The 26,016-nt window shown below is 44.1% G+C and overlaps 1 protein-coding gene across 1 annotated transcript in view; it reads right to left on the bottom strand.

The window, feature by feature from the left end:
• Nucleotides 1–25,048, bottom strand: part of LOC146812798 (solute carrier family 2, facilitated glucose transporter member 1-like) — a 64,638-nt gene extending 39,590 nt beyond the window's left edge. The window contains exon 1 of the mRNA XM_085619911.1: nt 23,829–25,048. Within this exon, the coding sequence (XP_085476037.1) occupies nt 23,829–23,852 (24 nt within the window). The 5' untranslated portion in view covers nt 23,853–25,048. The remainder of the gene's footprint in view (nt 1–23,828) is intronic.
• Between the last annotated feature and the right edge of the window lie 968 nt (nt 25,049–26,016).

Raw genomic sequence — 26,016 nt, 5'->3', positions numbered from 1 at the left:
GTTGCACTTCTCCCCCTCACCATCCCTTTGGTATTCACTCTGAACCCTGCCTAGGAATTGAGGAAACGAATGAGACAAGGAGGAATGAAGCCATCAGTTAAATGTAAATGCCAAAACATGAAATGCTTCATGTAAAGGTAAACTGCACAACAACTGCTGAGCGGTAAAAAGGGAGATATCTGGTTCACTATCCAGGTGGCTATCAACTAACCCAAGGGTCTGACTTAAATTACTCCAAAAATGGAAATAAGCAAACAAATGCCTAGTTCAACTCATTAAAAACCTTCCCTCCACCTAAAAAAATGCACATGAGAATCATCCCACTCCTGGCCCCAGGGTCCTCCAGCGTGTTTGATGTTTGCTCAAATCCTCCCACGTGCAGGTCACCTGTAGCAGTAGATTCATTTCCAGGCGGGTTCGTTTTGTCGAGCACGTTCTTGTACCAAGCATTGATTGCCCTTCGGTTGGCATTTACGATGAGAGTGAAGAGGTAGAAGCTGGGAGATGCCACCAGTTACATCTCCAGTGCAGCTCCTTACTTTTCAAATCGCTGAGGGTCACACGGTGGCAAAGGAGCCAACCTTGGAACAAGGCTTGGCACCTTCAATCAAGACCTTTCATTGGAGATTCTCCAAGTAGCCTCTGCAGCTCGGGGGGAGATCAGAGGGTCACAGAGGCCTTCACCTCTAAGTGATGGGGTTGATCATTAACTCAAAGTGCTTCATTTGAGCCGGTGGTTTCCGGTGCTCAGCACCATCACTTAATCATCAACACCAGCGTTTTTCATTAAGGACATATTCATTTATGGTAGGCAGGGGGAGACTAAGTGATTTGCCCAGAATCACAGGATGTTGAGCCGATGCCCAGACTCCAACCTGGTTCCCCAGCTCCGAGGTCGACAGCTCTGGCCTCTCCTCCCTTTCACAGTTAGTAGTTGGTACTGTTTTAGGCGACGCTAACTGAAGAAATGGGCTGGTGCAAGCAGCCTCCTGGGGAGAGCCCCAGGTTTATGTTTTTTACAAATTAACCATGGGCAGTTTATTATTTAGAAAAGGGTATAAAGAAGGAGCTGCCTTGCAGGAGGTGGCCATCTTGTCATTGACATGGGACACTGGGTAATGACAAGATGGCCGCCTCTTCCGAGGAGCATTTTTACTGAAGCCTCTAATAATGACGCCCTTTGACCCTCAAGCATGACATCACATGCTCAGCAAGGTGCAAGAACAGGAATTTATCAGTGGAGACTCCAGAGGCCATAAGTCAGAGATGAAGAAAAAGGTCCAACATAGAAGAGTCCAAGTAGGTTTAAGAGGATGAAAATCTACTTATCAGGGATAAGGAACATGGGGAGATGGGATGGGACACAATCAAATTAACAGGGGAGGTTTCCAGGACCTATTTTGACTCATGTTATTTTCACTGGCACGAAATGAAAAACCAGACAACTAACAATACACTGATATCTACTTTAATGGAATTATCAGGGTTTATTTTAGATTGTCCTTTCTATTCTTCATTTTGCTTCGTGTGTATTCCCCTTGAAGTCACTCCCAGCAGAATAGATGAAGGTACATATTTCATGTTTGGCCTTCTCTCTGGGCCCTTCCTGATTCCGACAGAAGCAGGTAGGTTTTATTTTATTTTCTTCAGATGACCAAAGAAGCTAATTACATTGTAGGGGCTCGGCACTGACGACACCAACACAGACGTATATTTACAGATGGACATATACTTATGGATTACAGATATCATCTTGTAAAGGTTATATAGTCTACTCGCTGCTTATTCATTGGTCTCTCCAGCTTAAAGACATCTCCATTATGCAAAGGTGCCAACTGGCTGCTGTCAAACCTCGAAATCTGCTATGATGTGAGGTGACATGACATCACATGATATGATATGATATGATATGATATGACATGATTGATATGATATGATATGACATGACATGACACAACAGGATATGGGATATATTATATGATACGATTGATGTGATATGTGATTGATATGATATATGATGTGATATGACATGACATACAACACACCATGATACGATATGAGATATGATATATGATTATATGATGCACTCAGAAGGTGGCACCGAAGGAATGTCCGGAAATACAAGCATAAGAAATTGAGGGCCCCGCTTAGAGTTTTATGACCAGCTACCGAATTACATGTGCATTAAACTTTATTGCAATTGTTATATGACGGACGGGGTATCTGTCACGTATTGACAAGTCAATCAATCAATCAATCACTCAAGGTATTTGTAAAGCGCACTACATACCCGTCTCAAGGCGCTTGGGGGGGAGCTGCTACTGATTTAAAGCCAGGTCTTGAGTAGTCTTCTGACGGCCAGCAGGTCTTGGGTCTGTCGTAGGTTGGTGGGGAGGGTGTTCCAGGTCTTGACGGCGAGGTGGGAGAAGGATCCGCCGCCGGCGGTCGTTTTCCGGATGCGTGGGACCGTGGCGAGGGCGAGGCTGGCTGAGCGGAGGCTGTGGGTGGGTGTGTAGAAGCTGAGTCGTCCGTTGAGGTATGCTGGTCCGGCATTGTGTAGGGCTTTGTGTGCGTGGATGAGTAGTTTGAAGGTTATCCTCTTGTTGACGGGGAGCCAGTGTAGGTCTCTCAGGTGGGGGGTGATGTGGCTGCATCGGGGATGTCGAGGACCAGTCGTGCCACGGCGTTCTGTATGCGTTTCAGCCGTCTTAGGAGTTTGGTCGTTGTTCCTGCGTAGAGGGTGTTTCTGTAGTCCAGCCAGCTGGTGACGAGGGCCTGGGTGACGGTTTTTCTCGTTTCGGACGTGATCCACTTGAAGAACCTGCGGAGCATTCGGAGGGTGTTGAAGCCGGATGCGGAGACGGCGTTGACCTGCTTGGTCATGGAGAGGGTGGAGTCGAGGATGACCCCCAGGTTGTGAGCGTGGTCGTGGGTGCTGGGGCTGCTGCCAGTGAGGTAGGCCACCAGGAGTCATCCCAGGCTGAGGGGGTGGAGCCGAGGATGAGGACCTCCGTCTTGTCAGAATTCAGCTTCAGCCTGCTCTCCTTCATCCATTCGGCGACGGCCTTCATTCCCCTGTGGAGGTTGCCTTTGGCGGTGAGAGGGTTTTCGGTGAGGGAGATGATCAGCTGGGTGTCGTCAGTGTAGGAGATGATGTTGAGGTTGTGCTGTCGGGCGACGTGGGCGAGTGGAACCATGTAGATATTGAACAGTGTCGGGCTGAGAGAGGATCCTTGTGGTTCGCCGCAGATGATCTTGGTCCCTGTCCGAAGAACTCTAAATTAAGCCCTAAGTCAGCACTGCAGGAAACAGGGATCTTTATGGAAGCAACATAGGTCAGAGGTGAGCCGCAGAGAAAGAGGTGGTAAATTCAAAAGGGTGACCCAGAAGACCACCCTCCATCCATTCCTCTGAGGGAAGGTAATACAGCCCACCCCGTCTTTCGCTCCAGACCTTAACAAGCATTTGCAATGCAATAGGTCTTGCATATATGAGAGTTTGAGATATTTGCATTGTGAATGACAATGCCTTTAATTAATGTTTGTTTTTAAAACAGATAAATAAAAGTCATTGTCATTTACAATGCCAATAGCTTAAACTCTTGCAATGGGAGACCTATTGCATTGCAAATGCATGCTATAAATATTTAAAAAAACGTTAGGAGAGAGTGTGTCCTGTCTGGAATAGCAGGCAGGAAGTAGCTACAAGAGAAAATAGTGCCCGGAGGCTGTAATTAATGCCTACCGAACATCATAACAGGGGGGTGTCGCCATGGGAGGTTACAAAATGAGGCAAGGCGGCACCAAGGAGGGACTAATAAGCCTTTTGACCAGTGAACAGCAACAGATTACAATGAACAATGACATAAGCCAATGACAAATGTGGGCGGAGCTTCAACTCCCTACCTCAATAAAGCATGCCTCGCAGAGCAGCGCATGCGCTGCCCGAGCTCGACCTAAAAAAGGAGGATTGCTCTATGTACATTGGAGCAGCACTGGAATTTGGAGTACTGTGTTAAATCCACAGCCTCTGCAAACAGTCTAGTTTCAAGGTGCCAACAAAATACCACACACAACTGCAATAAACCAGAACAGAAAGTGAAATGCATGCACCCCCCTAACGACCCCCCCCCCCCCAGCTGTAATGGACAGACTACCCCTCCATAATTGTGGGGTGTGAGTTTCAGATTTCACAACAATCACGGTGGCATATAATGTAAAAATATATTACACGACAAGCAGGGCACTTGAGATGGGTTCAAGAGGCAGTGGAAAGGGAGAGCAATGCAGATTGGTCGGAGGACTAAGTGAGAGATACACAATGTTTCTTTCAAATAACCAAGATTTTGAGGACTTTCAAAACAGAGAGTAGAGAGTGTGTCTGTGTTTTTGTCTGTGTGCATGCAAAAATCCCAGGTGAAATCCGACAGGCACTTCACCATACCCGACTGAAAGCACCTGTACCCAATTATTCATCAGAGAATACATTTATTAGGGGGTGTAACACGCTAAACACCCCCCTGAAGCTACCCCCTGTCCATAGCAGTCAGTGTGACACCTCACCCACTTCTAGTTTATTAGCCAACAGGACATCACGTTACGGGGCATTATGGGACATTCCTGTAGTTGCGTTTTGTGACATAGTAAATTCGGGATACAAAATCCTAGCATTCAACATGCTGTTGGCTGAAAAGCCAGGATTGGCTGAAGGTACCAGGGGAAGTGCTGGAGCAGAGTTTTCAGTTTGAAAATTCAGTGGCTTTTGAAGCTCTGGCATGTCTATTCGTTGTACTAATTTATTAATAATTAATAATTAATTATTTGTCTTGTGCAAGTGTGTTTATATTAATCAATCCGTTTGTCCTAACAAGAGAGAGTTACACGTGGGTGTGCATAAATGTGCTGTTTAAAAAATAACGTGTGTGTTTTCATGTTTAAACGTTGCTATGTGCTGTTTATTTTTGAGCACAAAATGCTTTCCGAATTAATGCTTTTCATGTTGCAAGTGCTAGATAGATGCATACACATAAGGGTATTAGTGGGGTTAACACTGTTTAATCACTATGCTGTGGTAACGTTGTTTTTGTCTCTTTTAATTAAGATGGTCTATTGAGGCCTATGGTGGCCTAGAAAAGATGGCCGATTTGTGAGCCTGGCTGTGATTTATAATATGAAAACTGTGACGAGGGAGACCCCTGCTGGAAATGGTCCTGAAGCTAACTGACCATGGTCCTTGCTTGCTTGTTTGAAAAACTTTCCATGAGGACAGCAGCAGTTTTGGGAGATCTCCAAGTGAAATGAAAATGTCCTTGGCAGCCTTGGGAAACAAAGGAGCCTTAGAGAAAAACTCTGAACTGTGGCTCGATTGCCGAGGAGAAGTAGAACTAATATGATACATGTTTTATTTTCTTGGTTCCTGTTCCGTAGTCTTTATTATGTGAATTTATCCTGAGCGGAGATTCTCAAATGTAGCGATGTTACATCCTTTCCTTCTCGCTCTGCTCAGCAGGTCCGGCGGACATTATAGTTTTTTCTATGTTTCCAATGTATCTTTCCATTGTTTAGAAACTATAAGAAATGTTAGCCTAGAGAGGGTTTTTGCCACTTGCCATTTTGCCTTTGCCGCGTACCGAATCTGTGTTGCTGAGGATTGATGCTGAAGGGACTTCGTCTTGAGAGACTTTTACCGAGAGACTTGTCCTGACACGTTCTGACATTTAGCTAGAATAGGTAACTATGAGAAATGATTTACTCTGATTGATTTTTCTTTGACAAATTTTAGATAAAGCAATATAATTTTAAACATGGTGTTGGATATTCTTTCTTGTCAATTATTGGGTTTACATTTTTGATTATTGTTGTATATGTTGTATAGATTATGTTTAAGGACAGTCACAAAAAACAGGTCTTATCGACCTCGATATAGATGCAGGGTGATTAGGAGTTTTCCCTCCCACAGGTTTATTGCTGGTAGAGTATTTTAACGTATGTTAGTGTAGTGAAATGGGCCCTAGCGTATGATGTATGCATGTGCGTGTAACTGTGAGATTACTCTGTCCGTGGTAGTGGGAATATTATACACACCCTGATCTCTATCAATTTCCTGGTAGCAGAGTTTGATGGTTATTGATGATTGTCTTGATCTGATAAGATTGCTTTTATTGATTATTGATTATTGGTTCATGTTGGTATATGTACTAATACTATATGTTGGAGTCGTAATGTTGAGTTATATGTAGTGCTTCTGGAACTTGGAAGCTGTAGCAGTTCCGTAGTAGGGCAGAGGGAAGTATATGCTGCTCTCGGGAAAGACGGAATTGTGAGGAATAACGAGTGACAATTGAAGTTGCGCGTCGCATTGTCTGGGTTCGGAATCAGTGACATCGTCGTATGTTACTATTAGATATTTCTGGTATATAAGGAGTGTGTATGATAGTGAAGGTTATCTGTGAAACTCTGGTCTAAAGTCCCAGGGATCCGTAAGGATTTCCGTTAAAGCTTATCGCGGGAGGAGTAATAGGTATTCTCTGAGCTTGTTTGAAGAACTAGGCAAAGAAAGCTTGCTTAGTTGATGTATGTTATAATTCTGTAGTGGGACAGATTGTGCGCTGTTCTCGGGAAGCAGGATTCTGTGCGTATGTACTATATTTCCTTGTATGAATGTGCGTGAATGTTTGTACATTTAATTGATTGTAAGACTCTTTGGACAAGTCCTAGAGGAAACAGTTAATGAATGTATGTTAGTAGGGCAGAGTAGAGGAAGTGCTACTGTGTCAATGAAAGGTCTCTTATGAAATAGACTCTCTTTTACTATTCTGTGGTTAGCGAAGCAGACAATGGAGATGTTTTTATGTTGTAACTAATAGATTTTGTAGAAATTTTGACACGAAGTCTACTGAAAAGATTTTGTAAAGGAGGGGTAGACGAGTGACAGAAGACAGGAGACAAGCGACTGCAGCGACTGTTGACGTCAGAAAGACCGCGCTCTGATTGGATGGTAGATCAGAATAGTGCTCGCGCTAGGATTGGTGCGTTAGTGTGAGCCGCGCAAGGATTGGAAGGGCTATTTAGTGACGTAGACGTTCCAGGATTGGTGCGTTAGTGTGAGTCGCGCTGCAATTGGTTGAAAAACTCGTATTGTATATTTATAATATGGAAAGAGTAGAGAGTTAGTTTTGGTAAACGCTAAAATGTATTACCAAGAAGAGAAAAAGAAGAAGACATTTTTTGGTAAAATTAAAAAGTGGTTTAGCAAGGATAAAGATGTTAAAACAAGAGAGGGTGAGTTGTTACCTCCACCGAAAACACCTGCATCCTTCATGGCTGCAAGACATGGGTTTCATACCTGTATATGGTTGGAGAATTGGGTTAGGTATACTAAAGAAGATGGTGTTCTAGCATTTCCAGAACATGGTTCATTTAATCTGGCCGTGTTGAGAAATTTACGGGAAAAGATGCTATGTCTTGACCCGAAACCGAGACCTACACCGTTCGAGGCTTTAGTGGAATGGGAAGAGGAAGTACATGAGAGAGAAAAACAGAGATCTGGAGGGTACTATAGGGATATGTTTGGGAGGAGACATGATCGTGAGACTTATCATGATCGAATGAAAAGGTGGCGAGATGTTAGTATGTCAGAGGGATTATATCCGATGAGAACAGTTGAAGGAGGAGCAGAAAGGGTTCCTGAGTCAGAAATGAGGAAATATGGAGTTAATGAGTATGAGGATGAGGTCTTGAATGACATGATTTACAAGAGACCACCTCCATATAGACCAGAACCGGATAAAAGTACACCAGTTGTTTCTCCGATAAGAGATACAGTTTGTGTTAGTGAGACGGAAAATGAGACACCTGAGGTAAGAAGTGATCATTACCTTGATGAGAATGCCAGACAATTAGCCAGAACTACAACAGAGTTGACAGAGAAGATTAGGGAATTAACGAAGAATCTAGAAGCTGTTACGGTGCCTGTAACAATAGGTCCGGTTATGCCTGTGTTTGACAAACAGAGGACAGGTGAGAATGGACTGGTGATTCCATATGTTGGGAATAATCTGACAAATTCAGTTGGTCCTTCAGGAGATTCAGGCAAAAGAGCAGAAAGAAATGACCTGAGACAATCAAGACATGACACATGTAGTGAAATATTGGATGCTAGTGAAGCTAGTTGTTCAGGGATGCCAATTTTAGAACCGCAAAAGAGAGTGGTTCCAGTGAGAAAAACTGCTGAAATAACAGTTGATGATTTGAATGATTGGATGAAGGTTCTACAGAAAAAGGATAAAGATTCACAAGTAATTGATGTAGCTAGGTTACGTGTAGAACTAGAAGAGCTTGTTACAGGAACAGTTCCAACAGAGATTCTGAAGAGTCATCATGATGGTGAACTAATGTTTATGTGCAAGAGTGTTACCTGGAGAGCAAGAAATACACATGACAGGCTAAGAGCAATAGCGAATGAACAGGGAGTTGACATTGATAAAGTGAAAGCTTTACAAAGAACTTACAGGATGGATTTTACAGAGAAGGATATTGAAAATTTGAATGCTACTGGTAGAACAGGACAGATTAAGGAAATGGTAGCATTATTGCGAAGATGGGGTGATGTAGAAAAGTGGAAGGATAGGTGGTACAAGAAAAGAGATGAGGCTGAAGATAGAACAACTTATTCAGCATTTCCAGTGAGAGAAAAGGAGAAACCAGTGGATAATTATCCTATGAGAGAAATACCTGGAGGAGGATATGTACATGTTCCATGGACCAGACAGGATATTTTATCATTCACGAATGATTTCCCTCGATTGAGAGAAAAGCCCGTCGAGTGGTATAGGCAGGTAGATAGGTTTGTGAAATTGTCAAAAGTGCTGTGGGTTGACCTGAATTGTCTGTTTGATATAATTGTTCCAGCAGACTTGTGGACTGAGTGTAAAATAGTTGTGAGTTGGCCTACTGAGGAATATCCAAGAGACCCAAGAACAGGGGCACCAGATCCAGAGGTAATGAGAAAGTATGATCAGGTGATGGTATATCTGAAGAGTAAAGTACCTGCAAAAGAGACAGACTGGGTAAAGATAGATCGAACACAACAGGAAGCGAAAGAATCAGTTCATGCTTTTTATGAAAGGCTGATACTGGCATTTAAACAATTCAGTGGAGATGAACACCTGGGTGACAAAGATTTGAGTCATTTTGTATACAGATTTGTATATGGCCTTAGACCTTAAATTGGTGAGAGAATTCGTGAGCACACAGTGGATTGGCAGAGTAAGAAAGTAGATGAGATCCTGAGACATGCAAAATACTTCAGTGATGAAATTGAAGCAAAACAAAGAAAGCTGAAAGAGAAAGCAATGTGAGCACAAGTGAAAGTTGCGGAAAGACAGGAAGCACAGTTAGTGGAACAAGCGAATAATCCAGGAAATAATGCAGGGAATAGACCTAGATATGCAGGGAAAGGAAAAGGAAGTCTTGAGGAAGCGAAGAAAAAGTTTCCTTGTCACAACTGTGGCCAATTGGGGCATTGGAGATCGGAGTGTCCTAATCCACCATTAGTGAGTAATGAGAATAAATCCTTAAATCAACAGGTGCAGAACGAAGGAAATAATCAACAGCAGCAACAACAGAAAGTTGTGAGACAGCAGAGTCAAGAGCCAAAACCGCCCTTGCCGCAGAATAGAGGGTTACAAAAGTATAATCAGGATTCAGGATTCTACAATGATGAGCAGGTAAACAAACCAAGACGTTCTAACAAGGTACAACAGTACTTGTTAAAGAGTGCAGGGAGTGAATCTGAGGGTGATTATTGACGGTGCCGAGGAGAGGAAGAAGAGTGCATACTTGGTGCAACTCTAGAAATAGACCAGGCAGGACCATTTGTGGATGGGAAAATAAATGAGGAGAGTGTTACTTTTTTGGTAGACACAGGTGCGACAAGATCAACTGTCAGGTCAACAGATGTTAGAAATCTTCCTCTCTCGGATGAAGCAATCCAAGTAGTTGGTGTAGCCAATACGCAAATCAGAACACGTCTTACTGAACCTGTAAGAGTACAGATAGGGAAATTTTCAGACATGCACAGATTCATTGTCTGTGACACGAGTCCAGTGAACCTATTGGGTAGGGACTTGTTGTGCAAGATGAACTGCACAATTTTTTGTACACCGGATGGAATAGCCTTTGAGACACCAGATGAAGATGTTTTGTACCGAGTGACTCTAGAGAATAGAGAAAGTGAGTTAATTGGTGCATTTGCTGTGTTTAATCCGGAGGATTTGCCTCGAGAGCTGAGGGACACAGTGAAAAGGACAGTTTGGGATTTTACTGGAGAGGATGTGGGATTGATGAATAATGTAGATCCAGTGAAAATTGCAGTGAAAGAGGGAATCACATATCCTAACATTCCTCAATACAAAATGACACCAGAAATAATTGAAGGGATAACTCCTATAATTGAGAAAATGATTCAGCAAGGAGTCCTGAGAGAACTACTGAGTAGTCCGTGTAATTCACCGATAATGGGACTAAAAAAGCCCAATGGGAAATTTAGGATCGTACAGGACTTGAGAAAAGTTAATCAAATTGTGGTGGCATGTTGTCCTATTGTGCCAAATCCATCAGTGATCCTGTATCAGATTCCACATGATGCTGAGTGGTATACAGTGATTGATTTGTGTCATGCGTTCTTTTCAATTCCATTGCATCATGATAGCCAGCCGATTTTTGCATTTAGGTTTGGCCAGCGTATCTTAGCATGGTGTCGTATCCCACAGGGGTATACGGAGAGTCCTTCGATATTCAATCAGTTATTGAAGAAATCGTTGGAAAGTTTGATCATGCCCGAGAGTTCAGTGCTAGTGCAGTATATTGATGACCTACTGGTGGCATCAAAGACACGTGAAGCTTGTGAAGTAGATACCATAGCTTTACTGAATCATCTGGCAGATGGAGGGTTAAAGGTATCTCCAGCCAAATTGCAATTTTGCAAGAAAGAGGTGCATTATCTTGGACACAATATTGAAAAGGGTCTGAGAAAAGTGACTAATGACAGGATCAGAATAATCAGAGAAATGAAAGCTCCAAAAACCCAGAGAGAAGTGAGAATGTTCCTGGGTATGGTGGGTTATTGTCGTCAGTGGATAATTAATTTTTCCTTGATAGCAAAGCCACTGATTAAACTGACAAAAAGTGAAATGACAGATCCATTGGATCTAGATGCAGAACAAATGGCAGCATTTGAAGAGCTCAAGAATAAAATGTGTGAGGCTCCAGCTTTGGGTATGCCTGACTATGAAAAGGAATTTGAGCTGTACTGCAGTGAAAGAAATGGATGTGCACTTTCAGTGTTAATTCAGAAGCATGGATTACTGAGAAGGCCTATTGCGTACTTCTCATCGACACTTGACCCTGTAGCTGTGGGTTTACCAGGTTGTCTGAAATCTGTGGCTGCAACATGCAGGAGTCTGGAACAAAGTGAGGGAATCATAATGGGATATCCTGTAAGGGTATTCGTACCTCACAATGTGGCAATTCTATTGACAAGAAGCAGAACTCAGTACATGTCACATAGTCGGTTGACTAAATATGAAAAAGTGATTCTGGGAGCATCAAATGTGACTCTCGAGAGATGTGTAAATGTGAATCCAGCGACACTTTTGCCAGATATTGAGAATGTGGGTGTGAAAATGGAAGATGATCATGATTGTTTGGATGTGCTTGAGTACTGTACAAAACCGAGACCAGACATAAGGGATCTACCCTTGAATGAGAGTGATCATGTGTTGTTTGTGGATGGATCATGCCTGAGAAATGATGATGGTGTGCTATGTGCAGCATATGCGGTATGCAAAGTTTCAGAGGTCATGGAAGCATCACCATTGAAAGGAGTGAAATCTGCGCAAGTTGCTGAATTGGTGGCATTGACAAAAGCTTGCGAAATTGGGAAAGATTTGAGGACAACTGTAATGACTGATAGTCAGTATGGATTTGGAGTGGTGCATGATTTTGGCCAACTTTGGCTACAAAGAGGTTTCTTGACATCGAGTGGAACTCCAATAAAGAATGCTGAAATGATTGGTAAATTGCTTGAGGCGATACAGCTGCCTAAGGAGTTAGCAGTTGTAAAATGTGCTGCCCATGGACTAGGGGAGGATTTTATAACGGTCGGAAACCGTTATGCAAACGATGTTGCGCAATACTGTGCCAAAACAAATCAGTCCATCAACAGGGACAGAGAAGGGGAAATGTCTTTACTCTCTGTGATGTTTACTAATGTCTTAGAAACCTGGGATGAAGTGAAACAGTTGCAAGATGAGGCAGGAGAGGAAGAGAAAAAAGATTGGATTAAGGCAGGATGTGCTCCAAGAGAAACAGACCATGTTTGGGTCTACAGAGATGGCAGACCAGTAATGCCCAACTCCATCTTGTGGTGATTGTCCTGATTAGGGTAAGCCAATTTCCAACACGGAAAGATTAGATTAAGCACTGCCTGACTAGTCAGCATTGCCCCCATGGTAACCTACTGTCTCTTCTCTCCTGCCCCTAGCAATCCTATTCTTAATTAGCTGAATTTCGGCTTCCAGACCTTGACACGCCTCCTGATTCCAAAGCGTGTTTTCTCCCCATGTTACACCGGTAAGCAGTCTGTCTTATCAGATATAGAGACAATTTAGTGCCCTGTTAGCTCTCACTTGCTGGTTTGTACAATTTACACCTTTTCCCTGTTATTTCCCGCCATCAGCGGCAATTTCACCCAGACAGCACAACCAGCTGTCACCCAAGACTCAGACGCGTTCCCCTGACTCCAATAGCGGGCAATCTACTTGTAACGGTAAGCAGGCTCATTGTGCTAACCCCTTGAGGCCACTCCAACTATTTCCTCTATAACCCTTGTGTGTTTTTAGATACTGCAACTCCACTGCCCATACCAATCCGTATCCACCTGGAGTAGGAAGGAAATACTTCCCTGAGATCTGTTTCACCATTTTTCTTCCCCTCCCCTCTCCCACTGAGGTAACTACCACTTCAGCTCATCCTGGTCTTATGCACGGTCACCCTTGCCCGTTACACGGTCCTCATGCATGAGAAGCGCGGCACACCAACCGTCGTTGTTTCGCATGCATCATCAAGTCACAAGCTATACTTGGCACTTGTCACCTTATTAAACATCGATTCCTGATACGGATTTGTCGCCGAACAGTATATTCGCATGCATCATCAACTCACAAGAAATACTCCTCACGTGTCAGCATGTCGCATATCGATTCTTAAATACGAAGGTGTCGCCAAAAAGTTTCTTCTTCACTTAAGCTTTCCCATCACCATTACCACATGCGGCTCCACCCCTGAGCACAAAATGACAGTTCACCTGTTGTCTTTCTGAGTACGCAAATGCTGACTTTGTGTAATTTTTCCTTTTGTATTTTTTCCTTTTTTCCCCATGATATATTATTCATAGGCGTTTTAATTCTACCAGGCATTACTCTGTTGACATATTCTTCAGTCCTGATGATGATCCCTGTATAATAGGAGCTTGGGATCGAAACGTTATGTCGACTTATTTGAATAGTTCCACATTATGGCAATTGTTTAAATGTACTGTGGATACTATTGGGTAGAGCTTATCTGAAAGTCACTCATTGTAATGTAAGCCCCCATTGCTGCTCCAAGATGTGTTTGCCTGTTATCAATTTATAATTGCCTCTAACTTCTTGGCCTTTCTCCTTCCTCTTTCTTTTGGAAACTTGGTACAGGACTGTGCCCTTGTTTCATCAGCCTTTCCATATTTTGCTTATATTTTCTCAAATATTCAAGATTAAATGCTCCTCTGTCCGGCTGGACACAGGAGGAAATCACATAGGTCTCATCGAAGTCTATGTTGAATTTTTACTTCCTAACTTCAAATAAGCTAGGGACTATTGTTAACAAAATAAGCTTGTACCCGTGGTCCTTAGTTACTTTTATCGGGTTCCCTTGTTACTTATACCAACTCCATCTTGTCGTCAATGGCAAGGATGTATCATGGCCAGGGACATTTGGGGAGGGACGCGATGGTTAGGTCGTTCAAGCAGACCTGGTACAATGCAAAGTTCAGGACAATTGCAGAAAGCATCTGTCAGAGGTGTTTAGTTTGTCAGCAATTTAACACTGGGAAAAAGACAGTGGTGAGTCTGGGGACAATAGGCAGAGAAGGAGGTCCTTTTACAAGAATGCAGATTGATTTCATTGAGATGCCCCAAGTAAACAGACTGAGGTATGTTTTAGTGGTAGTCTGTTTGTTTTCAAGGTGGGTGGAAGCTTACCCGACTAGAAGAAATGATGGATTAACAGTGGCAAAGTTACTGTTAAGGGAATTGATTCCTAGGTACGGGTTTCCAGTAACAGTTGAGTCTGATAGAGGTGGAGACTTTCAAAATGAGCTTATGAGTTTGATTTGTGAAGCATTGAAAATACAGCAGAAGCTACATTCTGCATACCGACCAGAGGCTTCTGGTGTGGTTGAGCAGATTAATGGCACAATCAAGAATAGGATTGGAAAAATGTGCTTAGCCACTGGCATGAAATGGCCAGATGTTTTACCTCTAGTTCTGATGACTATGAGATCTACTCCAGATAGAACTACTGGTTTGAGTCCGCATGAAATAATAATGGGACGTGCAATGCGCCATGCATTCGTGCCTGTCAATAAGTTGGTGACAATAACTGATGACATGATTTTGGATTACTGTAAAGGTCTGGCTGACGCAGTTCATTCTGTGTTTCACCAGGTTGGAGAAGAAGCTACCACACTTGAGAAGAAGCAAGCCCATGATCTGAGTCCAGGAGACTGGGTGAGGATAAAAGTTCACAGAAGAAGAAATTGCTTGATTCCAAGGTGGGGAAGGCCGAGACAAGTTATTCTGACTACGACGACTGCAGTAAAGTGTGCTGGAGTGAAGCACTGGGTACATGCAAGTCATACTCTGAGAGTTCCAAACCCAAAAGAAGGGACTGGTAAAGAGTATTTTGAAGAGTCAGATTCCAGTGATGATGAAGATACAGAATCAGTGGGGAAAGAAGTAGGAAAAGCTTCGAATGAACCACTGCGAGTATCAGAGAAAAGATCAAATTCTGTAAGAGAGCCTGAAGTTTCAAACAGCAGTGAAGGAAAAAGAAAAGAAAAGAGAAATCACACAGAGACTACTCCTGAATCAGAAGAGGAGGAGATTGAAGAACCACTTTAGATTATACTTGAAGAAGTAGGGTCAGAAGAAGATAGAGAGGGACAGATTGCGGAAGACCCCCGAGGAGGTGTAGGGAACATTCTTGATGAGCCAGGTGAAGGGACAAGTAGACAGCAAGAAGATTGCGTGTCGGAGACCCGAGGAGGGACAGGAGTAGGGAAGTCTCAAATAGTGGTGAAGAAATCTGTGGAGAAAAAGAAAACTGCTATAAAACGAAAACAGAAGGCACTTGAGACAGAATTGGATGATGAGAATGAACAAACAGAGGGTCGAGTTCTGAGAAAGAGAACTTGGATTGGAGAAAGAAGCAATAAAGAAATAAAGCCAAAAAAGGTGATAAAAGGAGATCGTTGGCCTAACAACAGAGTTAAGAGGCTGAGATACAAAATAATAAGAGCAAGTACATCGAAAGCTGCACAAGTGAATGAAGTTTCGAGTCAAAGTTCAAAAGCTGAAGGAGAAGAATCAAAGGAGTCAAACGAACCAGTGGAAATAAAAAGAGTAAGAAGACCCAACCAAAAGTACAGATCACCGGAATGGTCGTATGTGGCACTGTCTGAAGGAGGAAAAGAAGAAACAGTGACTCGAGATAATCCGGAAGAGATCTTGAGAGAAGTGGTTGAGGAAGATACTGGTGAAATTCTGAAAGTACTCTTGACTGACATTGGAGAAGAGTCAAGTACTGAGGATTTTGATGTTGGAGATCTAATACAATTTGATGTTGAAGAAATTGAAGTGAAGAATGACAAGTATCCAAACTGAATAAAGGAAGGATTCACTTGGATTAAGTGAACGAAAAGATCATTTGGAAAAACTGAAAGCTGAAGAATTTGCTGAAGAATTGAAAAAGTTCCAACAGAAGTGGAGTAGTAGAGGCTAAACTAAAGTAGTAAAATGGCTAACATAGAGGATAATAGAAATAGATGTGCCTTCTTTAAGAGGTGGTGTAGAATGTGCTGCTGCTGTACTGGATTATTAATGCTTCTATGGGGTGTTTTAGTTTTATTAGTTACTTTTAAAGTAGAGTTTGAGATGCATACAGAGAATGTGACAAATGTAGAGAAGAATTCGCAAAAAGTAGTTCCAATTAGAATTAGTAATACTTACATACACAAAGATAGGTCAATTAATAACTTTTCTAGTAATGTTTTTTCAAAATTGTTATATGAATATGTGAAAACAATGGAAGTAAGGGATTGCTACGTCTGTATGCAATTACCTGCATCCGTTTCAGAGGGTGTTACTTATCATCATTTACCAGCTACATATGGTATTTCCTGTAGTATTTTAAGTAGTGTTTTTTATTTGTTAGGGAAAGTAGATTATAAGATGTCTAACAGAGATAGTATTTTTGGACATTTGCCAATGAATAAAGAGCTGAATCCAGCTAAAGAAGCTAACACTTTTGGTGAGATTTTTATTGAAGAAAAAGGATTAACATTAGATTATATTTTTAAGAATAATTTAACTTGCAGTTTGAAAGGAGAGGAGAAAGCTTTCCTGGATATGGTAGAAGAAAGGAGATTGAACATGCAGGAAAAAGCAGGAAAATATAAAGTGAGTGAGACAATTTGGGACATTGAGATGGGAAAAGAGTTGAAGAATGGGGCTAGTCCAACTTTAGCTTTAGATGCACCGCAGAAGGGTAAACTTTGTATTACAAGAAGGAAATCCCAATATGATACATATTTTGTTGGGACTAGTGAGTGCCATGATACATACTTCATTGCAACAGGTTGGGGTTTCAGAGGTGGAGAAGATACAATTTTTCCAGGAGTATATTATGTTTGTGGGAATAAGGCTTATTACAAGTTGCCTGACCATTGGTATGGCACATGTTATGTGGGTCTAGTTTTTCCAAAGATTTTTCATATAGATAAAATAACAGATGTTGAACATATTAATTTACTAATGTGTTTTAAGAGAGAAACTTGGTCTGAAATAGTGGGTGATATTTTTGGGGTTTTGATTCCAGCAGTGGGAATTTCTTTGAATGCTTATGGAATTCGGAAACTGTCCACAGTGGTTGATCGCTTATCGACAAATACCGCTGGAGGGTTTCTTTTGGTGAATACGGAATTAAGTGCCGTACGTGCCATGTCTATGCAAAATCGACTTGCCCTTGATATTCTATTGGCCAAGGAGGGTGGAGTCTGTGGAATGCTGAAAGTTCAACATTGTTGCACTTACATTCCAGACGAAAGCAAAGACCTGAAGGTCTATATCAAAAATATTACTGATTTGCATGAAGAATTAGTACCACTTGAAGCTGAGAATTTATGGACTAAAATAGCTAATAAAATGATAGCTGTTAAGGATTTTATTGCAAAAATAGGTAGTACTATTATAGGTAGAATATTGTTTCCCTTAACTTGTATAATTGTTGCTTTGTTGATGATAAGATTGGTGTGTGTGTGTTGTAAAAACAGGGGAGGGAGGAAGAAATTGAATAAAGAAAAGAAAAATAAGAGGTTGAAAAGAGAACCTCAAGAAATTGAATTAGAAGAATTGAGGGAGAGTGTTTACTTAGAGACAAAAAGGGATGATGAAAGAGTGACTGGTGTGTAATGTTGTGTAAGGGGAAAAAAGACATTTCCGATTTCTCCTAAAATGGGACTAAATTTTCACTAATTTTTTTTTGGGTTTATTTGGTGATAAAATCACCAAAGGGGGGATTGCTGGAGCAGAGTTTTCAGTTTGAAAATTCAGTGGCTTTTGAAGCTCTGGCATGTCTATTTGTTGTACTAATTTATTAATAATTAATAATTAATTATTTGTCTTGTGCAAGTGTGTTTATATTAATCAATCCGTTTGTCCTAACAAGAGAGAGTTACACGTGGGTGTGCATAAATGTGCTGTTTAAAAAATAACGTGTGTGTTTTCATGTTTAAACGTTGCTATGTGCTGTTTATTTTTGAGCACAAAATGCTTTCCGAATTAATGCTTTTCATGTTGCAAGTGCTAGATAGAGGCATACACATAAGGGTATTAGTGGGGTTAACACTGTTTTATCACTATGCTGTGGTAACGTTGTTTTTGTCTCTTTTAATTAAGATGGTCTATTGAGGCCTATGGTGGCCTAGAAAAGATGGCCGATTTGTGAGCCTGGCTGTGATTTATAATATGAAAACTGTGACGAGGGAGACCCCTGCTGGAAATGGTCCTGAAGCTAACTGACCATGGTCCTTGCTTGCTTGTTTGAAAAACTTTCCATGAGGACAGCAGCAGTTTTGGGAGATCTCCAAGTGAAATGAAAATGTCCTTGGCAGCCTTGGGAAACAAAGGAGCCTTAGAGAAAAACTCTGAACTGTGGCTCGATTGCCGAGGAGAAGTAGAACTAATATGATACATGTTTTATTTTCTTGGTTCCTGTTCCGTAGTCTTTATTATGTGAATTTATCCTGAGCGGAGATTCTCAAATGTAGCGATGTTACATCCTTTCCTTCTCGCTCTGCTCAGCAGGTCCGGCGGACATTATAGTTTTTTCTATGTTTCCAATGTATCTTTCCATTGTTTAGAAACTATAAGAAATGTTAGCCTAGAGAGGGTTTTTGCCACTTGCCATTTTGCCTTTGCCGCGTACCGAATCTGTGTTGCTGAGGATTGATGCTGAAGGGACTTCGTCTTGAGAGACTTTTACCGAGAGACTTGTCCTGACCCGTTCTGACATTTAGCTAGAATAGGTAACTATGAGAAATGATTTACTCTGATTGATTTTTCTTTGACAAATTTTAGATAAAGCAATATAATTTTAAACATGGTGTTGGATATTCTTTCTTGTCAATTATTGGGTTTACATTTTTGATTATTGTTGTATACGTTGTATAGATTATTTTTAAGGACAGTCACAAAAACCAGGTCTTATCGACCTCGATATAGATGCAGGGTGATTAGGAGTTTTTCCTTCCACAGGTTTATTGCTGGTAGAGTATTTGAACGTATGTTAGTGTAGTGAAATGGGCCCTAGCGTATGATGTATGCATGTGCGTGTAACTGTGAGATTACTCTGTCCGTGGTAGTGGGAATATTATACACACCCTGATCTCTATCAGAAGCAGATACTGACACCCGAGCTTCCTGTAGCCCTCGCCTAGTGCCAAACATAACTCAAAGCGCTGCAGGACAAATTCAAAAGGGTGACCCATAAGACCACCCTCCAGCCATTCCTCCGGGGGAAGGTGATACAGCCCACCCCATCTTTCGTTCCAGACATTAACAAGCATTTGCAATGGAATAGGTCTTGCATATATGAGAGTTTGAGCTATTGGCATCGTGAATGACAATGCCTTTTATTTATGTTTGTTTTTAAACAGATAAATAAAAGGCATTGTCATTTACAATGCCAATAGCTTAAACTGTTGCAAATGCAAGACCTATTGCATTGCAAATATGTGCTATAAATATTTTAAAAAACGTTAGAAGAGAGTGTATCCTGTCTGGAACAGCAGGCAGGACGAAGCTATATGAGAAAATAGTGCCCGGAGGCTGTAATTAATGCCTACCGGGCATCATAACAGGGGGTGTCACCATAGGAGGTTACAAAATGAGGCAAGACGGCACTAAGGAGGGACTAATAAGCCTTTTGACCAATGAACAGCAACAAATTACAGCGGACAATGACACAAGCCAATGAAAAATGTAGGCGGAGCTTCAACTCCCTACCTCAATACAGCATGCCTCGCAGCTCATGTGCTGCTAGGGCTCGACCCAAAATAGGAGGATTGCTCTATGTACGTTGGAACAGCACTGGAATTAGAAGTACTTTGTTAAATCCACAGCCTCTGCTATCAGTCTAGTTTCAAGGTGCCAACAGAATACCACACACAACTGCAATAACCCAGAACAGAAAGTGAAATGCATGCACCCCCCTAACGACCCCCCCCCCACCCCCCCCCCAGCTTATGATGGACAGACTGCCCCTCCATAATTGTGGGGTGTGAGTTTCAGATTTCACAACAATCAAGGTGGCATATAATGTAAAAATATATTACACGACAAGCAGGGCACATGAGATGGGCTTAAGAGGCAGTGGAAAGGGAGAGGAATGCAGATTGGTCGGAGGACTAAGTGAGAGATACACAATGTTTCTGTCAAATAACCAAGATTTTGAGGACTTTCAAAACAGAGAGTAGAGAGTGTGTCTGTGTTTTTGTCTGTGTGCATGCAAAAATCCCAGGTGAAATCCGACAGGCACTTCACCATACCCGACTGAAAGCGCCTGTACCCAACTATTCATCATAAAATACATTTATTAGGGGGCGTAACACCCCAAACATCCCCCTGAAGCTACCCCCTGTCCATAGCAGTCAGTGTGACACCTCACCCACTTCTAGTTCATTAGCCAACAGGACATCACGTTACGGGGCATTATGGGACATTCCTGTAGTTGCGTTTTGTGACATAGTAAATACTGGATACAAAATCCTAGCATGCAACAAATTGAAAATCCAGGATTGGCTGAAAATACCAGGGGGAGCGGATACTGACACCCCTGCTTCCTGACGCCCTCTGCTAGCGCCGAACATAAGTCGAAGCGCTGCAGGACAGACTCCTCAAGAAAGTTTGTATGCACTTTATTTATTGCTAATAATAACCCCGATTGCCATTGAACTGCTGCCAGATACTCCAGTTTAAAGTGGCTGTACTGACAATACAAGGGCTAAATATGTATTTTATAACGTGACCAAAAATTCAAAAATGCTAATTCAAAAGGGCAAAATCAGACGACCGACACCTGCTTCTCCTAGCGCGGGGGTGACACACCCACTGTGGGGAAAACGCGTTTTTAATTAGAGCATTAGTGCTAGAATTATAACTTGATTGTTTACACATACACCGTCTCATACATATTCATAAGGCATAACGTAAATACCTAACTCGTGGTTTCACATGCAACGCCCATCCCTGTGCAGCCTGCACAGTCTAAAGCAGGGCCATGCCCTACAGAGCTACCTTTAACTTACTCAACCTACTAGCTTCCATCGACGGGAAAAGGAGAGCAGGAAGGGGGCAGTAACTGCTGAGGAAAGCAACAAAGGCAGAAGAGAAGAGCAGGGAGGGGCAGTAACTGCTGAGGAAAGCAACAGAGGCAGAAAAGAAGAGCAGGGAGGGGGCAGCAACTGCTGAGGAAAGCAACAGAGGCAGAAGTGGAGAGCAGGGAGGAGGCAGCAACTGCTGAGGAGAGCAACAGAGGCAGAAGAGGAGAGCAGGGAGGGGGCAGTAACTGCTGAGGAGAGCAACAGAGGCAGAAGAGGAGAGCGGGGAGGGGGCAGCAACTGCTGAGGAAAGCAACAGAGGCAGAAAAGAAGAGCAGGGAGGGGCAGCAACTGCTGAGGAAAGCAACAGAGGCAGGAGAGGAGAGCAGGGAGGGGGCAGCAACTGCTGAGGAAAGCAACAGAGGCAGAAGAGGAGAGCAGGGAGGGGGCAGCAACTGCTGAGGAAAGCAACAGAGGCAGAAAAGAAGAGCAGGGAGGGGGCAGCAACTGCTGAGGAAAGCAACAAAGGCAGAAAAGAAGAGCAGGGAGGGGGCAGCAACTGCTGAGGAAAGCAACAGAGGCAGAAAAGAAGAGCAGGGAGGGGGCAGCAACTGCTGAGGAAAGCAACAGAGGCAGAAGAGGAGAGCAGGGAGGGGACAGCAACTGCTGAGGAAAGCAACAAAGGCAGAAGAGAAGAGCAGGGAGGGGCAGTAACTGCTGAGGAAAGCAACAGAGGCAGAAAAGAAGAGCAGGGAGGGGGCAGGGACTGCTGAGGAAAGCAACAGAGGCAGAAGTGGAGAGCAGGGAGGAGGCAGCAACTGCTGAGGAGAGCAACAGAGGCAGAAGAGGAGAGCAGGGAGGGGGCAGTAACTGCTGAGGAGAGCAACAGAGGCAGAAGAGGAGAGCAGGGAGGGGGCAGCAACTGCTGAGGAAAGCAACAGAGGCAGGAGAGGAGAGCAGGGAGGGGGCAGCAACTGCTGAGGAAAGCAACAGAGGCAGAAAAGAAGAGCAGGGAGGGGGCAGCAACTGCTGAGGAAAGCAACAGAGGCAGGAGAGGAGAGCAGGGAGGGGGCAGCAACTGCTGAGGAAAGCAACAGAGGCAGAAGAGGAGAGCAGGGAGGGGGCAGCAACTGCTGAGGAAAGCAACAGAGGCAGAAAAGAAGAGCAGGGAGGGGGCAGCAACTGCTGAGGAAAGCAACAGAGGCAGAAAAGAAGAGCAGGGAGGGGGCAGCAACTGCTGAGGAAAGCAACAGAGGCAGAAAAGAAGAGCAGGGAGGGGGCAGCAACTGCTGAGGAAAGCAACAGAGGCAGAAGTGGAGAGCAGGGAGGAGGCAGCAACTGCTGAGGAGAGCAACAGAGGCAGAAGAGGAGAGCAGGGAGGGGGCAGTAACTGCTGAGGAGAGCAACAGAGGCAGAAGAGGAGAGCAGGGAGGGGGCAGCAACTGCTGAGGAAAGCAACAGAGGCAGGAGAGGAGAGCAGGGAGGGGGCAGCAACTGCTGAGGAAAGCAACAGAGGCAGAAGTGGAGAGCAGGGAGGAGGCAGCAACTGCTGAGGAAAGCAACAGAGGCAGAAGAGGAGAGCAGGGAGGGGGCAGTAACTGCTGAGGAGAGCAACAGAGGCAGAAGAGGAGAGCAGGGAGGGGGCAGCAACTGCTGAGGAAAGCAACAGAGGCAGGAGAGGAGAGCAGGGAGGGGGCAGCAACTGCTGAGGAAAGCAACAGAGGCAGAAAAGAAGAGCAGGGAGGGGGCAGCAACTGCTGAGGAAAGCAACAGAGGCAGGAGAGGAGAGCAGGGAGGGGGCAGCAACTGCTGAGGAAAGCAACAGAGGCAGAAGAGGAGAGCAGGGAGGGGGCAGCAACTGCTGAGGAAAGCAACAGAGGCAGAAAAGAAGAGCAGGGAGGGGGCAGCAACTGCTGAGGAAAGCAACAGAGGCAGAAAAGAAGAGCAGGGAGGGGGCAGCAACTGCTGAGGAAAGCAACAGAGGCAGAAAAGAAGAGCAGGGAGGGGGCAGCAACTGCTGAGGAAAGCAACAGAGGCAGAAGTGGAGAGCAGGGAGGAGGCAGCAACTGCTGAGGAGAGCAACAGAGGCAGAAGAGGAGAGCAGGGAGGGGGCAGTAACTGCTGAGGAGAGCAACAGAGGCAGAAGAGGAGAGCAGGGAGGGGGCAGCAACTGCTGAGGAAAGCAACAGAGGCAGGAGAGGAGAGCAGGGAGGGGGCAGCAACTGCTGAGGAAAGCAACAGAGGCAGAAGTGGAGAGCAGGGAGGAGGCAGCAACTGCTGAGGAAAGCAACAGAGGCAGAAGAGGAGAGCAGGGAGGGGGCAGTAACTGCTGAGGAGAGCAACAGAGGCAGAAGAGGAGAGCAGGGAGGGGGCAGCAACTGCTGAGGAAAGCAACAGAGGCTGGAGAGGAGAGCAGGGAGACGAGAAACTAATGCTGGGATAGAGGGTCAGACATTGGAAATGCAGAGAGTGTGGGAGCTGCCGAGTTCAGTGGGGCTGGGGGGTCAGGCACAGCAGGGGATCTTTTGGGGCAAGGAGCAGAGAATCAGGGAGAAGGGTAAATGCTGAAGGGAGATCGAGAACAAGCAGGGAATGACCACAGGACCCACTGCTGGAAGCTACTACTACCATACCTTCTTGGGCTCCATGGGGGTCATGGCCTCCTTTTGTCTGCAGGTGTGGTCACACAAGTCGGAGGTCCAGGTTGCCTATGGGGGTCACTGGTGGGCCCTGGAATTCTTAGAGTAGATTTGAATCCAATGACTGATGCTTCTAGGTTTTGGTGTTCTTTGGTAATAGTGATTCAGATGGTGCTAAGTGGCCAAAAGCTTCAACGCTGCTGTCAGTATGTTCTGATTGCCGACCAGTCCTGAAAATGAGAACTCAGTTAGCCTGGATGTTGTCCTTCCTTCAAGTTGTCTAAGATTGGTAATGACTTTGTTTTGATTCATTCCATTTCAGTGTTAGCTGGTCCCAGTTGTGTCTTGGTTGATCCCAAGTGAGTTTTAGGTAGTCCAGGAATGGATGATGTTTTGCACCGGTTGTGTGCTCATGGATGCCAGTTATGTCATGGTTGGCCGCAGATAAGTGTTGGTTGGAGCCAGTTGAGTCTTGTATGGACCCAGTCGTTTTGGTTGGTCCCAGATGAGTGTAGGATGGCTACAATGTGCTCAGATTGTTGGTGTTTATGTCTTGGATGGTGCCAGTTTGCTGTTAGTTGTTCTGTGTCCGCTTGGTTAAACCTAATCGGTAGTTAGTTAGTTAGTTTTGTTTCTATATTGTTTTTTCTAATTTGGGTTTAGTTGGCTGTTGCAGTTGTGTGTTGACTCGTCTCGATTGTGTCTTGGTTGATCCTAGATAAATAGTATCTATTGGATTTTCCTGGTTCGGCTTTGAGTATGCTCTTGATTGTTCACAATTGAGTATTGGCAGGACCCTGTGGTGTCTTCAGTGTTCCTGTTCCAGTCTTTCTTGGTCTCAGTTGACTGTTGGTTGGACCCGGTGTCCCGGTCTGATCTCAGTTGGGTGTCAGATAGACCTGTTTCGTATTGTTTTTGCCTGCTTGGTTCGTTGTTGATCTCAGTTCAGTATTGGTTGGTCTTGATTGGGTCTTGGTTGGTGGCAGCTGAGTGTTGGCTAGCTGCAGATGAGTCGTGGCTGTTGCTGATGTCTGTCACTCCCTCTTCTTCTCCTGCCACTCTCGGTTAGTACTGGTCCCTCTGCTCTCATATGTACCAGCAGGGTAGGGTGGTGCACTGGGAGGGGTCAGTGACATCAGAGGGCCAAGCACTGAGCATGTCGTCTCCACGCGCAGGTGTTGTGATGTGCAGCTGCACGGATGTTGTGAGAAAGTGGTGTGTGTCTTTAGACTGGTGCAGCCCCGTGTCCTGCTCTGTCTGTATCCCCTCCCACCTCTCTCCCCACACACTCCCTTTCTCAATCCTCTCTCCTTTCTGCCTCCCTCTTTGTGTCTCTCTCCCTGCTTCGTCCTGTTTGTTCTGCTGTCTCTTCTTTGGTTTCGCACACCTCCTTTTTTGGCAGGAGTTCGGCACCAAACACTGGCACGGCTTCTCGGGGCAGACAACCTGCGCTGCGTCTGTCGGTCTGTCTGCAGCACACTGCGGTGCAAGGGAATAGCCACTCAGAAAATGGCCTTGTGAGTGTAGCAAGGACAGGCTCTCCCTCTCTGTCTTCCCTTTCTTGCACTGTTTCCTCCCTTTGTTGTGGGCTGCTTTTCTCTCTTTCTATTTCTTAGACTAGAACACAGTCTCACACACGCGCTCTCTCTCGCGCGTTCTGTTTGCTTCCTTCTCCTTGTATTTATTTCATTTGCATCGAGCGAACTCTTCGCGGAGACACTTGGCAGTGCGGTAAGAACAAGGTAGGACACTCGAGAATCCTTATGCTGACCTTAAATAGGAGAACTGGCGTTGGAGATAAACATACTGGGAGCTTGAGGACGAGTTATAGTACTCTCTCTCTCCCTCTCCTCTCTCTCTCTCTCTCTCTCTCTCTCTCTATCTTTCTCTCTTTCATGTACTGTTTCATCACTTCTTCCTTGTCTCCCAAACTCTCCCACATACGCAGTTTCACTCAAATACACAGTCTTTTATTTCCTCTTTTTCACTTTTTCTTTTTGTGCCATTGCTATACTTTCTATTACACACATGCACACCACTCCCTCTCTCTTACACATATTCCCACAAATACACCACGCCCATCTTTCACTCTTTTTCTTACACAGTCTTTTTCTTTCATTCTTTGCACACTCCATCTATATCACTCTCTATTCCCTTCTTCCTCTCATCTTGTTCACTCTCC

This window comes from Triturus cristatus, chromosome 7, assembly GCF_964204655.1.
Source record: "Triturus cristatus chromosome 7, aTriCri1.1, whole genome shotgun sequence".
In the NCBI taxonomy this organism is placed as follows: Eukaryota; Metazoa; Chordata; class Amphibia; order Caudata; family Salamandridae; genus Triturus; species Triturus cristatus.
This window is presented reverse-complemented; position numbering and strand designations above follow the sequence as displayed.